Source organism: Cornus florida, unplaced genomic scaffold (assembly GCF_030987335.1).
Source record: "Cornus florida cultivar Cherokee Brave unplaced genomic scaffold, ASM3098733v1 CherokeeBrave_3.0.0_Hap2_Chr05, whole genome shotgun sequence".
Classification (NCBI taxonomy): domain Eukaryota; kingdom Viridiplantae; phylum Streptophyta; class Magnoliopsida; order Cornales; family Cornaceae; genus Cornus; species Cornus florida.
In genome coordinates, this window is record NW_026775575.1 from 82,985,702 (window position 1) to 83,002,777 (window position 17,076).

A 17,076-nucleotide genomic window follows, 5' to 3' on the forward strand; every position below is an offset into this window, starting at 1 on the left:
AGAGTTTCAGTATTTAGTATTTATTTATTTATATAAAAAAAATATTTATTAATTGATATGAAAAGTGTTTTTGTAAAAAAAAAAAAAAAAACTTGAAAAATCTACCTAATAAAATTCAAATTAACTTATTTATCTATTTATTATTATGAATTTTTTAGTAAAAAAAAAAATCTAATTTTCATTGTAAAATACTAAAGCTTTGCCAAAGTGTTTCAGTAATTATTTATTTATATAAAAAAAATTATTAATTATTATAAAAAGAGTTTTTATCTATACTATTATTAAATGTGCAAAGAGTTTCAGCATTTAAGTATCTATTTATATATAAAAAAATATTTATTAATCGATATGAAAAAAGTGTTTTAAAAAAAAAAAAAACAAAAAAAAAAAACTCTATGAAACTCTAAAATCTATCTAATAAAATTTAAATTAACCTATTTATCTATTTATTATTATGAATTTTTTAATAAATAAAAATCTAATTAGGCAAGAATTATTAATATAAAAAATATTTTTTAATTGATATATAAAATAAAATGATTTTTCTAAAATTCTACCACAAATTAACTTTTATTATGAATTTCTTAATAAAATTAAATCTAATTAGATAATGATATATATTTAGAGAAAATAAAATAATTTTTATAAAACTATATCACAAATTACATATTTTATTTTCAATAAAACTCTATCATACTAGACAAAGATATAATATTTAAAGAGTTTCTATAAAATTCTAACACAAATTACCTATTTATATATTTATTAGGAGTTTTATAATAAAAGTAAATCTAATTGGACAAGTATTATTAATATAAAAAATTATTTATTAATTGATCTAAAATGTGGTTTTAAAAGAGTTTCTATAAAACTCTAACACAAATTACTTATTTATCGATTTTTTATGAGTTTTTAATAAAAGAAAATCTAATTAGACAAGAAATATTAATATAAAAAATATTAATTAATTGATTTAAAAAGAGTTTTTAAAATAGTTTCTATTAAACTGTAACAAAAATTACCTATTTATTTATTTATTATAAGTTTTTTAATAAAAAAAAATCTAATTAAATTAGAATTATTAATGTAATTTTTTTTTAATTGATATAAAAAATAAAATAGTTTTTTCTAAAACTCTTTCACAAATTACCTTTTATTATCTAAAAATTACCTAATAAAATAATTAACAATAAAATATTTATTAATTGATATAAAAAGAATAGTTATTTTTTTTATGGATAATTATCACAATATAACCGGCCCTGCCCAATTATGATTATGTCATTATCATAAGAAGACACATGTCATCATCCTATTAATTCAATAAACTTATAAATAGAAGTATGGAGAAAGGAAAAAAGGGTACAAAATTGAGATTTCTAAAAAATTCAGAATTTCAGAGAGAAATTCAGAGGGGCATAGACCCAAAATTACAGAAGTTCTGCCAAAAAGTTTCAGTATATATTTATTTATATAAAAAATATTTATTAATTGATAAAAAAAGAGTTTTTATCTGTACTATTAGTTTCAGTATTTCAAAACTTATTTATTTATATAAAAAAATATTTATTAATTGATATGAAAAGAGTTTTTATAAATAAAAAAAATCTCTAAAAAACACTAAAATCTGCCTAATAAAATTCAAATTAACCTATTTATCTGTTTATTATTATGTATTTTTAAATAAAAGAAAATCTAATTAGACAATAATTATTAATATAAACATATTTACTAATTGATATATAAAATAAAATAATTTTTCTAAAACTCTACCACAAATTAGGTTTTATTATGAGTTTCTTAATAAAATTAAATCCAATTAGACAAGGATATATTTAAAGAAAATAAAATAATTTCTATTAAACTCTATCACAAATTACATATTTCATGTTTATTTTTCTTAATAAAATTAAATCTAATCAGACAAGAAAATATTTAAAGAAAATAAAATAATTTGTATAAAACTCTATCACAAATTACATATTTTATTTTCAGTAAAACTCGATCACATTAGACAAAGATATATTTAAAGAGTTTTTATAAAACTCTAACACAAATTACTTATCTATCTATTTATTATGAGTTTTTTAATAAAAGGAAATCTAATTAGATAAGTATTATTAAGATAAATTTTTTTTTATTAATCGATATAAAAAAAAGTTTTAAAGGAGTTTCTATAAAACTCTAACACAAATTATCTATTTATCTATTTATTATGGGTTTTTTAATAAAAAGAAATCTAATTAGAAAATAATTATTAATATAAAAAATATTTATTAATTAATATAAAAAGAGTTTTTAAAAGAGTGTCTATTAAACTTTAACACAAATTACCTATTTATTTATTTATTATAAATAAATTTACAGAAAATAAAATAATTTCTATAAAACTCTTCCACAAATTATCTATTTTATTTTCTTTAAAACTCTATCACATATAACCTGTGTATTTATCTATTTATTATAAGTTTTTTGATGAAGGAAATCTAATTAGACAACGATATATTTAAAGAAAATAAAATATTTTTTAAAAAGAGTTTATGTAAAACTCTAATACAAATTAACTGTTTATGTATTTATTATGAATTTTTTAATAAAAGAAAATATAACTAAACAAGAATTATTAATGTAAAAAATATTTAATAATTTATATAAAAAATAAAATAATTTTTCTAAAACTCTACCACAAATTACCTTTTATTTTGAGTGTTTTTTTTTTTAATAAAAGAATATCTAATTAGACAAGGATATATATATTTAAAGAAATTAAATAATTTATATAAAATTTTACCACAAATTATCTATTTTATTTGGAATAAAACTTTTTTCACATTAAATAAGGATATATTTAAAGAGTTTTTACAAGCTCTAACATAAATTACAAAAACTTTACCACAAATTAACTATTTTATTTTCTTTAAAACTCTATCATATATAACCTATATTTATCTATTTATTATGAGTTTTCTAATAAAAGGAAATCTAATTAAACAAGGATATATTTAAAGAAAATAAAACAATTTTTATAATTCTATCACATTAGACAAGGATATATTTAAAGAAAATATATAATAATATAATAATACATATAAATAAAATATAAAAGTTAAAGAATTTGAACATTTCAGTATTTATTTTTTAATATAAAAAATATTTATTAATTAATATAAAAAGAGAACTCTATCAAATATAAGTAGATAACCCTCATATTTATCTATTTATTATGAGTTTTTTAATAAAAGAAAATCTAATTTTACAAAGATATATTTAAATAAAATAAAATAATTTCTATAAAACTCTACCGCAAATTACCTATTTTATTTTATATAAAACTCTATCACATTAGACAATGATATATTTAAAGAAAATAAAATATAACATAGGGTCTTCCAAAAACCACAAGCTCTATATAATAAATTTTTATATCAAATTCAATTTAATGTATGATTAGTATAATTGAATTTCTATTTTAAAATTTAATTAAAAATTAATATAATTGAATTTCTATTGTAAATTAAAAATTATACTAAATTTCAAATTATCTAATAAAATTCAAATTACAAATTATCTAATAAAATTAAAATCTATACTATTATATATATATATATATATAATTTTTAAAATGTTACCTAATAAAATTCAAATTACAAATTACTTAATAAAATTTAAATTATTTAAAAGAATTTATTACTTTGCAAAACTCAAATATTTCAGTATTAAAATAAAAAATTATTAATTAATAAAAAATAAAATATAAATATTTCAGTATAAATATAATAATCTAAAAGAATTTATAAATTTACAAAACTTAAACTCTACCACCAATTTCAAAATATTTCAGTATTTATTTATTAATATAAAAAAATATTTATTAATTAATATAAAAAGAGTTACAAAAAATTGCAACGTTTATTGTTACAAACTTCAAATCAACAATTAGAAATATATATATATATAAACAAAAATTCTATAAGTTACAAAGCATTCATCACGTGCATTACACGTGCCTTTTTTTAATATAAATAAATATAAGTTTAAGCTCGAGCTTTTGACACCTCATTTGGATGACAATATTTGGGTTTTTTTTTTATTTCCTTGGCAAGAAGAAACATGCACACCACGATACTTGAATTTTCATTTGGCCATTTAATTCACTCCGGACCAAGTTAATGTCTAAGCCATCTTAATCTTAAATAAGTTGTTTTGGTGAAATAATTGTAATCATCGGTCTAGTTACAATGAATAATTTTTCCACAAGACAGGTTAATGATTACCTTTCAACCATGTTCTATCCAACGCTTTCTCTCGCCTCTCTCTAACCCTCAGTTGCCTCCCATTCGCTTTCTCTCTTCTGCTCGGTAGGTGGGTTTCATGCTGTTTTGTTAGATCTGCTCCTGTTTGGCTTTCTTCTGCTCGACAGGGTAGATTTGTTGTTTTGTCTCCGGATCCCTGATCTATGTCGAGTTTTGGTGTCCTTGTCTTTTTGTGCGGGGTTTGAGTGGTTTTTTTTTGGGTGACTCGTTGCTGTTCTTCTATCTTAGTGGTCCGCTGATATATTTTGTCTTGTTACTCAACAAACTGGAGGCCTGTGTTTTAGTTTGAGCAATGCTCGGGTCCTGTCCCATCATGACAAGTTTTGCCCTCCACCATGACGTGGCGCTATGAAAACTTGACACCTGTACAAAAATAAAAATGAATTAAATTTGAGTTACGGGTAGAATCCATCAAGAAACCCATTTTCTCTCTCCTTCTCTCTTTCGGTCCTTTCATCCTCGCCGAACCATCCCATTCATCTTTGCCGGTCACCGTTCCGAATCCTCCATTCCACCGGCCGAGTTTAGCCCACCTTGCAGCAAGTCAGCCGAGTCCATTCCACCGGCCGAGTTCAGCCCACCATGTGGGTGGTGGGAACATATTCGATATCTGTTATCATGTCATGGATGATTCGAGGAGATCCATGTCCCTTACAGCGTCGCCGGACTGACCTGTAGTGGTGGTGGCCACCAATTCGTCAGAGCTGGAACTGAAAGTGAGGTGAGTCCGTAGCCGAGTCAACTCAGACTCGGAGTGAGTGAACTTACCCACAACCATCCTGATAAGAAGGGTCCAGATCTGGAGTTGCCGGAGATTGAACCGGCGAAGATGAAACTTTTGTCGTCAGAGACGGTGATGAATTGGTCGCAGATGTAGGCTGCGGCGACTGCTGCGTTGGTGGTGTTGGGGATCCAAAAACAGTTAATGTGTAATTTTTTGTGTTGATTTTTTATTTTTTGTTAAGCATCATTTATGAGAAATTCCATTTGCAGAAGAAAAGTAGTAGATAAATAGTCTCACTTCACCTGAACTTTAATAATTGTTTGAGATTTTGACTATTCGATGTTCAGGCATCAGGAAGGTAGACATGGAAAATTCTGTCTCAACCTCACCTGAAGAGCCTGCAGTTGCCGTCACTAATGGGCAATTGATCCAATTTCACCACTACCAGATCCAATGCAAGACGCGTGAATAAAGATGGAAACATTTGCCCATGGGAGGAGAGAGAAACAAGGAGAGAGAAAGGAACACATGGGAGGAGAGAGAAACAAAACGGGTCTAGCAGTTAAATAGATATAACCCATATTTTATATTTTTTACTGTTAAGAATAGGTGGCAAGCCCTTATCAGCTTGGAGGACATTGTTTTTGTCCTGGCAAGATCCAAGCATTACTCTTTCAGTTTTTTCTTTTGTTGCTTCTTGATTTGTTTGGTTTGTACAGTGTTTATGGCTATGTTTGTAAGTGTTCGTATGCCTGCCAGGATAAAAATAATAATAATAATAATAATAATAATAATAATAAAAATCCATCAGTTGCTGGCCAAAGGCATATTAACCCCAAACCAACCCGAGAATATGTAATAAAGTGGGAGAGAGTCAACTAGATTATAACTTTTCCATTAGAATATCTCTAAAAGCAGCTCAGCAGAACCTCAACTTGAAAAGAAAAATTAACACAAAACCAATAATAAACTAAATAAAACATAACAAAATACACACAATTTCGAACTCAGGTTAGTTCAGTTGCAACCCCAGCCCAAAATTACAAGGATATCTCATTGATCAATATGTACCCAATATCTTTATTGTTATACTTTTATCCCACAAAGTTCTTGGCCTTTACCAGTTCCAGGTGTGCAGAGGCTTGAAGGTTTCATTCAAGAAATAAACCCTTTGCTCTTTAAACTCTCGACAGAGTCCTTGACTATTTGCTCCATGGGGATGAATTGTAGACCTAAGTCCATTAGCTTCTTAGATCCATCCTTGGTCCTCAGCAGTCCAGGATGGGTATCCTTTGGCAACCTATAGAAAAGCACTGAGTAAGATTGAGGAATATTTAAATCCGACAATACCCTATTGAAGTTAAGCTACCCATCAAGCACAGTAGTGAATGGAATTTTGAGAATGTATGCAGGCCCAGATAGAATTGTAATATACCAACACTTGCAGCATAAAGCAGCGATTGAAATGATTAAAATCCTCAGCTTTAAGCTTTTACCAAGAGAAACATTAAGATGACTTTTACCAGTCTTCTCCTAAGAGTCTCTACCTCCAAATATTTGTCTAATAAGAAGAAATGAAAGTAGGAACCACCAGAACTCGTTACTGTACACGTTTGTTTGTCAAATGTGATGTGGCCTATATTGCCACACATATTCTAACACATCCTTTTAAAGTTATTTTTAAGTTGGCATTTTGACACACATTCTGACATGCCCCTGAGTTATATTGGAAAGATATAGAATGGTGGTTTTGGGATGTTAATAGAGTAGTTTCATAACTGATAATCTAATCTGAATAAATGGGGGATGCATGATGGATTGTACTCCCATGCGTAGCAGTGAAGAAAAGAAATGTCTATGTTGTCTCCATCAGTATATGCGTAAGGACTTGCATACACGTGAATGTTTCGAGGTTTTCTCATTTTGTTTTGCAGAACTTATTTCATGGCCGGAGGTATGTGATCTTTTGGACTATATGATCTTTTGGCATGATATTACAATATGTGATCCATTTATTGACTTGATTATTTTTCTTACATCCTAATGATATGGGGCAATGCTCTTTAGACACATATGCCTAATCCATAACTAGCATTTCTTTTCGGATTTTTTTTTTTCTTTTTCTTGGACACAATACTCACACCCCAAATAAATCATCCTGAGCTCCACTCCCCATTGTACCTTACTATTACCGTATAAGATAGTGAAGGGCGGAAAAAATTTTATGGACTGTGAACGTTGCTTCCTTTTACTTTTTCAAAATGCCATAAAAACTACTAGAAATTAATCATTATGCACCCTTTTAAAGAATATCCTTCTATTAAACCATATGGCAGAGTTATAAGTTTTAGATGCCAGCATATAATTATCATCAGTTCCACAGCCGCAAGACATGTAAATAATTCTAACTATAAAAATGAATAAATAAACAATCACAAACACAATAAATTTTTTTTAAAAAGCAAGCATGGAGAGTTAAAACACATTACCTGGGCACTTTATATTCAGGGTAAAGTTCTGCAACCTTTGCAGCAAAGTCGCCATAATGAGATATAGCTTCCACACACAAGTGCCTTCCAGTTGCTGACGTGTTTTCATACACTAATATGTGTGCTAGGGCCACATCTTTAACATGGACAGACCCCATAAAAAAATCCTTATAGATCTCTGTGCAGCCTGGCCAAAATGCGATTTGAATTCTTGGGTTAATTCTAAAAATTATAAGTTTGGAGTTCCAAAATGTCTGAGTAAAGTTTTTGGGGGAGATTGAAAACTGTCAGCATCTAAAAATGAATGTGAAGCACTGGACAAGCTTCAGGACTACTATGTTTAATACATACCAGACTAGATGATCGGTTGAGAGGAAACTGGCAAGACAGAGAGGCAAATCTATTCTAAGGCAAGTACACAGTTCATTAACAAGTTTGAGCCAGGAGAAAGAAAAATAAATCCTCCAAATGCAATCTTATGTCACTAATTATGAAAAATAAGGAACACGACAATTTATGGAAGTGACATGGTCACATGTTATCATGCAAGCTGTCAACTTGAGTAATTCTTTTCGAATTTCCAGGCTTAGGACTAATAGTGTGTAAAACCTTAAGCACAGCCTGGAAAGAGTTCAATGGAATGGAAATACTCAATTTACCACCACTCAAATGCATCCAGAATAGTATACAGGGTCAGTTTAATGTCTGGTTGAAGCTCAATTACAAAGTGAACAATGACAGAATTAATAAATTAGCTTGAAATAAACAAGAATTTCACTTTATTTCCCTTGTGAGGGAAAATAAAATATGATAGCAATTTCCTGGGGGAGTGGGGAGGGGTGCACTTTGCAACAGCCCTGTTACTTTAAATGCCAAATACTCCTTTAAGATGTCCAGTTCAACATGAAGAAACATATATTGGTCTAAAGTTGAAAATTCACAAACATCAATTGAACAGATAATAATCTGTTGTAATGCAAGAGTTCTGGTTAGATGTTTTCTTCCAGGTGAGTTTAGAATGGAGTCAAGCAAAAGAATACTACAAAGATATATTTACGCACGTCTTAAACTCTGACATTTTAAAATGCAGCATGCTTCAATATAAACTACAACAGCTTATTCAAATTTGTGCAATACCCTGAAGAAGGCGAAGAATCATTAACATGCTTGCATTAAGGGCTGGGGGCAGGATAGGTCCCATAACGGTTCCAGGATTCACCACAACCACATCCAAACCTTTTTCCTTGGCAAATTCCCAAGCCGCTTTCTCAGCTAGTGTTTTAGAAAGTGGATACCACAGCTAGCCCACAGAAAGCAAAAATAAATAAATAAACGTTATAAAATGGAATTTAAGAACATATTTGGATACCAGTATACCATATTAACCTATAAGCATGAACAATAACTGAGAAATTTACCGAAGCCAATTTTAAAGTGATATCATTTATCTAAAGAGATGATTATGTGCTTTTGAAGAAAGAAAACATCAAAAACACACCTAAAGTACTTCAATCTTCTTCAAGTACAACATGGAGCAACAGATAACACATCGGAAACAAATGAAAAAACATTAGACTCAGAGAATTCCTTAGAGCAAGTATATGCATGTAAAATTATATGCATTTATTTTCTGTACATAAGTAATGCCACCAAAAAATAAAAATAAATCTGAATAATGTGTGATTAGTTCTAAAAGTAAACCCCACTGACAACTATTTTGTTATGATACATTATTTTCCTCAAAGCCATTCATACTTCTATAACATTATTTTGATAAGCTATTTATGCTTCCGTAACATGACAAATCATGATGCAAAAACTTGAGTCTTTGTTTTCTGGTGAACTTTTACAACAAACCAAACAGCTGCAGAAAGAGCAAGATCTTTTGTTTTTACTTTCTCAGTACATTTCGCTTCCTTACACAAAGAATATAAGTTGAGCATCAACTCAACTCAACAAAGCCATTTCCCAAAAGGTATTTTGGGCATACATGATGAATTTTTTTTACATGTTCCGAGACTACGTGATCCCAGCTAATCACAACTTGACACACAAGCAAATGTGATTTTTGCTTATGTGTCAAGTTGTGATTGGCCGGGACCATGCAGTCCCAGACCACACCTTGTAATAATTTCTCCATACATGATACATACCTTACAAATGTTATGGTAATCTATTACAAAATTTTATCAGTGACTATAAAAAATTCTTGCTTCTCTGAATTTGGTGATTGTGATGAGGAGCACTGTGAATCATTTTGATGGCAAACCAAATAGATATGTTAGTGTTAAGTACAATAACTTGTGGTCAAATACGATCATTTAATTGCTTCTCATAATACAATTAGTTATGGGTTATGAATAAGCAAATACAATTGGTTATGGTTATGGTTATGGGTTAATACCAAATAAGCAAATACACACAAACAAATTTCGGAGAAGAAAAAATAAATAAAGATGAACATGCAAGAAAACGCAAGAGACTCACTCCTTTTGTCTTGCAGTAATCAATATCTGTCCAGCAATTTTCATCCTTGACTACATCAGCTGGCCAGTACCAGCTCGGACTGATCGCCGATGTGGATGAGGTCACCACCACTCGCCGGACCCCCAGCTCCTTTGCTGCCGTGAGTACATTGTTGGTCCCCTTAATCGCCGGGTCCAATAGCTCCTTCTGACAGTGATAGCAAAAATTGAATATGCATATACATATACATATATATGTATAAACAGACGTGTGTGTTTTTGTGCGTGTACATTGAATTGGGCACGAACCTCAGGATCATGAACTCGATCGACAATACAGGGAGATGCGAGGTGGAAGACGCCGTTGGCGCCAGTGACGGCGGCGACAATGGAGTCGTAGTGGAGGAGATCGATCTGGAAGAGATGGAGACGCGATTGCGCACCTTCTAGGGCTTCGAGATGCTTATTTTCTTTTTCATCCTCTAAGAGAAGGGGGAAAAAAAAAAGAGAGAGAAAAATGGAATCAGGAAAAACAATTGAATTGATATCTGGAAATGGGAAAGGGTAAAGAGAGTGTAACTGAGATCTTTCACGGTGGCGTGAACGGTGTAGCCGCGTTCGAGGAGGAGACAGACCAGCCACGAACCGATATACCCACTGCCTCCCGTTACGCAAACCACCTCCCCTTCTTTAGCCGACATTTCCTCCTCTCTCTCTCTCTCTAACTCTCTCTACCCCCTCAGTTTCTCACTCTAGTCTCCACCACGACTCTCCAGTCTCTGTAGTGTTTCCTCTCCCTTTTTTATAGTTATAAGTACGTATGTGAGCAATTACATTGTTAAAAGTACGTGAAGTTTGGCATATTTCTCCTTTTTTATGAAAATTTTTTAGGAAAAATTACATATAAATGGAGTCAAAGTTCCATATTTACTTAGAGGCTGAGTCAAAATTACATATTTCTCTAAAATGGATTACTTAGGTGGCACATGGTTTTTTACTGTTTAGAAATTGTGGTGCCTAAAATACCCTTTCGCGAAGGTATTACTTTTTCTTCGAAGGTACTACTTTTTTGAACTGAAGGTACTACTTTTTGGCGTCCAGGTACCATGTTTTTTAAACACCCGCGAAGGTACTACTTTTTCTCCAAAGGTATTACTTTTTTGAACTGAAAGTATTACTTTTTTGAACTGAAGGTACTACTTTTTTATTAGGAAAGGGCATTTTAGGCACCACAATTTTTTAAACAGTAAAAAACCATGTGTCACCTCAACAATCCATTTTAGAGAAATATAAAACTTTGACTCAATCTCTAAGTAAATATGAAACTTTGACTCCATTTATATATAATTCTCCCAAATTTTTAAGTAATTTGTGTCAATCATCATTGAATATTTACTTCTTCTCGTATTTTGTCCCACACTGAACACTTGCTTAATGGTTGTTGGATTTTCAGCATTAGACAAAAATTCATTAATGTTATAAATATTATATTAATGAGGAACCCACCACCACCAACATTATTGTTATCACTCCAAACTTCTTCCACCATAATGCATTATGAATGCCAGCAAATGGGGTTATGTGGTGCAAGCCGAATCCAAGTCATGATACAACAACAATTGCACACTTATTATATGTAATATTCCCCCTCTCTCGATTCTATATCTCTCTTCTTTCTAATTGATTGTTGTGTTTGATTGTTTTGGTGAATACTACATATAAATTACAATAATTAATAAATAAATGCACTAGTTCTTTTCAGTCTAGAATGGGCTAGACAAAAAATCATCCCGCATTACGGACGATTCACTAATTTATGGTTTAACAGATCAAAAATTAACTAATGGTGGATCCACTTTATGTCATTTTTTCTTTTTTGGTCAAGTAACTTTCGGTTCCAATAAGAACCAAAATCACTTAAAATAGCATTGTTCAATAATAAAAATAAGTATTGATTAGACTTTGGTAGTCTTATCATCCTTTTCACTCAAATCTATACTGATTAAGATGATGCCCAGAAACTGTTCATCTAAATACATGTTACACATTCATCCAATAAAGGGTAAGAATATTCCTTCATCCTTCTCCAGTTTGGTAAGTGGTTGATATTCAACTAAGACACAAATCCACAAAATTCAACTAGGGCATTATCCAGTGGCCTAGCAGTGTGCCCGTGTTCAACTCCTTGGGATTCAACTATATCTCCTATCTCCCAACGATATTTCAACCTACACTTGAATTCAGGTCATGTTGAGAGGATTCCTGGGTAACAACAGTCCACACACTGTTTTGTCTAAAAAATAACAGAATATTGAAAACTATTTAAAAGCAATAATTTTTATCAATAAGCCAAACACATCGAATTTGATGAACTCTTATCTTCTTCTTAATTGATAATTATCTAAGTCCACAGTACGTAGGTTTCAGGTTACCTGATACGTTGATCCCATCCCAACCTAAATTTAATTAGAGTTGGGTTAATTTCTGCATTCCTGGTTCCACAACCATAGCTTACTTTGAATCGCTCAAGCAAGCTTCCTTGGGGTGTCCGGGAAATCCCCGATTAATCCACGAGACAAAGCAAGCTTCCTTTTTTTAACTGGATGGTAACGATATGCTGCTTATGGTCGTTTTCAACATTATATAAACATTACAAAGAATCTAAAATACAAGGAAGGAATGTACAGAACTGTCTTCATCATTAAGAAAATCATCCAGACTTGTTGAGAAGCCATCAAATTACTACAAGAAGCTCTTTTCAAAAGATTTGGCAATCTTTAAGTTGCATAAACAAGATAATTGAATCAACAACCCAATCCACTGAAAATTTAACAGTGATTTGAATGTTGCATACATCATATATAAAATAATAAAAACAAAAAACTTCTGATATTAGCCACTTAATTTCCTCAGCTGAGAGTAAAAGGAAAATGGAAATAGTACAAAATCAAAGGACTTGAATATTCCGTAATACTTCCCATCATAAAAGGGACAAAAATAGTTGGACTAGAGAAACTAAAAAACTATTATAAATTATGCAAAACTAAGAATTCCATTTCCAGAATCAATAAACTTTATGCATTTTCTCAAACAATTTACAAAATCAATAGAGTTTATGCAAAACTAAGAACAGTATGCAAAGAACTCAACACATGCTAGAGGTTTTATAAACTTCAACCAAAATTATAACACAATCCTCTATAAAAAGCAAAATCTTCACACACAAAAGAAACAGTTTCCCGTAAGAATCTGAAATTAATGTGAATAATGTAAAAATCTGAAATATACTAATCCCCTCTACCAACAATAAGTTTATGACACAAAATAATTTTCATGCCCAGGTCTTAATCTTACCAGATCAGGCCAGACAATGATTGCACATGCCTCCGCAGTGTTTAGCAAGCATTCAAATGGCCCATGCTGCATTCATCTCATTACAAAAACAAGCAATTTTAGTCACCACATTGTCGCAAATTATATAAATACAAACACACACACATATATGTACATATGAAGGCAGACAAAGTGGAGGAGAAACAGGCGAACCTAGCAAATGACGGTGTTGTTGCCTTTGATCTTGGCGTTGCCCCAAGGGACGAAGGTGAGATCGACGATGTCGATGAGACCATTAGTGAATAGTTGACGATGAAGAGCATATAAGAAAGGAGAAAGATAGTGATTAACTGATGATAAGCCATTAAAAGCTTCGAATTGGAGGTTTTGGTTTTAGGGTTTTTGTGTGAGAGAAAGAGTGTGTGCGTGAGAGAGAGAAAGACAGAGGTGTTAGTTACGCCATTTCTTCACGTCCAGTTGGAGCTGACAGACTTTGGTGGCAAACGCGGAGCCCGTCAATAGTTCAGGATAAGACTGGTCGTTGGCACCTTATAATGTGGCGGAATATACTTTTTTTTTTTTTTCCGTTTTTTTTTTTTATAATTTTGTTCTCTTTCTTTTTTCAAGTCAATTTTATTTTTTATTTATAATTCAATCGACATAACACCAAATTTTGTTGCCACAAGCAATAAAATTACCATCTTGAAAAAAAATTCAACGAGGCAAGTGGAATTAAATTTTTTCAGTTGAAAAAATTCAGTTGAATGATAAATTATTTATGTTTCAGAAAAATAGAATTGGAAAAAGGGAAAGAGATAATAATAATAATAATAAATAGAAAATAAAAAACAGCATCCAATATATTATAAGTTTAAGCTTGGAAACAAAATATAAGTAAATATAAATTTAAGCATTAATGCTCCATTTTAGTGTCGTTTCACATGGAAAGGTTCTCGAAGCATGGTGGTTTAAAAGGGTGTGTTTGCCAAAAATCCAAAAGGTTATTTGATGTTCACTCTTGTGTGTATTTGAAAAAGATCAAAACAAATTATAAAGAGAAAGGGGGAGAGACAAAAAGGAAGTACGGTGAGAGGTTTGTGGGCTGCCATTGTTGCCGGCAAAGGTAAAGAGAGTGTGCTTTTGAGAACACGATGGTAAGGAAGGAGTTAAGCAAAAAAGACTAACCACCACCACGGGTGCCTCTGGACTTAGAATGGTGAAGGGCGCCATTCTTTGGGAAATATGATAGATTCTGGTGTTGGGTAGAGAGGGGTGGGGCCACAGGTGAAACCACTGGAGTTCCCTGAGTTAATGGAGGAGGTGGAGGTAGCCTCTGCCTCGCGTATACCAGCAGACACAATTCTCAGGTTTTGTGTTGGAACAGGGTAAGTACCCATGGTCTTATGTGGATCTAGTAAATCATACCAGCCCTGTGTATGGTTGGGAAGAATGGATAGATGCCATACTTGCAAATGAGGAGTACAAATGCATCTTGACAGCGACGGGGCTACTCGCATCGATTATGTTATTTCGGCAATTGAGTATTCCTTGCGATATGGCTGGTGTGTGGGAGCTAGCATCGCGGTGGAGTTCTAGCTCGTATACCTTCGTGACAGCGTGGGGGGAGTTCACTCCCACGATTAAGGATGTGACGCCAAGGTACAGAGAACACTGGGTCGTGGTCTTTGAGCGAGACAGAGAAGGTGCTAATGGGGGATTTGACTAAGGCCTTGGACAAAACCAAGAACTTTGGCACCTTATGAGGCAAGAAGGGGGTAAAAAATACAAATCGAGGGAAAGGGGCAAGGAAGTGTACAATTGGATTGTGGGTGAGATACAACTTCAAGGACTATTCAATGTCGAAGAAGGATTTGGCCAACGAAGGCAGGGATGGCATTGTTGGTCCTTGGGTGGACCATCCCTCAAACCTCACTGCCTACCTGTTGTGTTGTGTTGGCTATCAAGGTATATATTGGAAGGCACCCCAGAAGATGCTCCATTGTCGCGTCATCTGGATCTCGCTGTGAAATTAGCGAGTGGAGTGAAAGTGGCTCTCCCGCCCTTGTTTTTACGGACATTGTACCATTGATTAGATCTGGTGGCAGAGGACTCTGCGCTCTGTGGGGCGTTATGTGGCAAACTCGTATGTCTCGACCTTGTTCATGCAGATGTTTTTGTATGAGAGAATTAAGGCTTATGCTCTAGCCCCTGCAGATTTGGCCATCGACGAGCTGGTTGTTCGAGGAATGAGATGGCAGGGGCGCGCTCCTTAAGGCCACCTCAACTATACAATTGACCAAAGTTTTCAATTCATTGCGCGACCCTACGCTGCAGCTTTACCCGGCGCACTAACTATGGCAATGTACTTTGATGAAGATGAAAATATCCCTGCTAGTGCCTTTCGACTTCATGTGAGCAATGTATTAATTTTACTGCTCTGCATGATGCCTGGCTACTTGCCAGCGTCTTCGGAGGCTGGGAGATGGTGAAGACTTACAACCCTCGCAGGGTGACCCTTCAATTTGGGTATGATCGCGGGGTGCCTTCGCAATATGTTTTTGCAGGTGGCGAGGAGTCCTATGACGGGAGTTTTATGAGGTTCATGGCAACGCACACCAGACTGCTGACAGAATGGTTGGGTGCTTTGTTTTTGCCAGGGGGGCGCCGAGCTCCCATATTAACAAAGGCAACGCATACATTCTTGGCTATTCAGCTTGCTAGCTGGAAAGACTTTTGTACAAGTCCTGCAGAGCGGGCGAAAGCTCTTGTGATATACTCTGGGGATTACTCGTTAAGGCCTCCCATTGACTTTGATAGGGGCGAGTATTGTAGGTTTGTACCTGTGGCTAGCATAAGTGTGCAAGAGACATCACAGAAAAGCGCTATGCCAGTGCCTGAAGTGGCTCCGGTGGTAACCTCTTCTAGGAGCAAGACAAAGGCACAGTCTCGCTCAAGGGCTGGGACTCAAGCGAAACGGGCAATTGTGGCCTTTACAATTCCAACAACAGTTAGTGCAAGTGGGGCAAGTGCGAGGCCCCAAGCTCCAGACATGCCACGCCCAAGGGTGCAACCTCGTAAGTCGATACTTGCAGACGAATATGAGATTGACAACATGGATACTGACACCTCGGCTGATGATCCAGAGGTGCAACCCCTCACTGGGGAACATGGGTCGATGGCCTCTGTTTTTGGCCCAGAGTGGCCGTAGGGCGCATGTTTCATCGCGTGCGAGATACTAGACTTCATGCCACAGTGCTAGATGTGAGCTCGGATGGGTACCCTCTTCTGACAATGATTTCCCTAATTTGCCCCCTTTTGACTTTATGAAAGCCTTAGGGGATAACATTGTGAATCCTTGTACTCAAGAAAATGCCCCAGCGTGGCCAGCAGAGGAGAGGGAGGAAGCGCCATTGAATCCTCTAGATGCATCGCTTATCATTGCTATGCGAGACTCGCCTGTGCATGATACAGCCCAAGGATCAGTGGAAAGTGAGCATCAGAGTGCTGCGAGCACTGAGCAGGTTATAGCTGAGTTGCCAATGGTGATATATGCGCCAGCAGTGGCAATGTTTGAAATGGCACAGCGACGCTCCAATGTTGTGATCACAGAACTGTCTGGTGAGGAAAACAGTACTAGCGAGGGGTCAGAAAACGTAATCGAAGAAAGGGATCATTCTCGTGGTGAGGCTAGCTAGTGGGCAATGATGAATCAACAGAACTGCCAACGAGACCTCTGAGCCTTTGTCTAAGCA

At 33.5% G+C, this 17,076-nt stretch overlaps 1 protein-coding gene across 1 annotated transcript; it reads right to left on the minus strand.

Moving 5' to 3' along the window:
- Positions 1–5,906: 5,906 nt before the first annotated feature.
- On the minus strand, positions 5,907–13,817 carry LOC132307222 (cinnamoyl-CoA reductase CAD2-like). Its single transcript, XM_059804924.1, has 7 exons — positions 13,538–13,817; positions 10,572–13,411; positions 10,301–10,473; positions 10,014–10,199; positions 8,664–8,826; positions 7,527–7,713; positions 5,907–6,337 (listed from the first exon to the last, which is right to left on the minus strand). Exons 2-7 carry the CDS (start codon positions 10,690–10,692, stop codon positions 6,193–6,195), a joined length of 975 nt encoding a protein of 324 aa, XP_059660907.1. The 5' UTR covers positions 10,693–13,411; positions 13,538–13,817; the 3' UTR covers positions 5,907–6,192.
- Positions 13,818–17,076: the final 3,259 nt, after the last annotated feature.

Excerpts from the sequence above, each read along its gene's own strand:
- LOC132307222 (XM_059804924.1), bottom strand. The coding sequence starts at position 10,692 with ATGTCGGCTAAAGAAGGGGAGGTGGTTTGCGTAACGGGAGGCAGTGGG. Across the intron at positions 7,714-8,663 it reads GATTCTTCGCCTTCTTCAGG|GCTGCACAGAGATCTATAAG; the intron begins GTATTGCACAAA and ends CATTTTGGCCAG. Across the intron at positions 6,338-7,526 it reads CCTGAATATAAAGTGCCCAG|GTTGCCAAAGGATACCCATC; the intron begins GTAATGTGTTTT and ends GCTTTTCTATAG.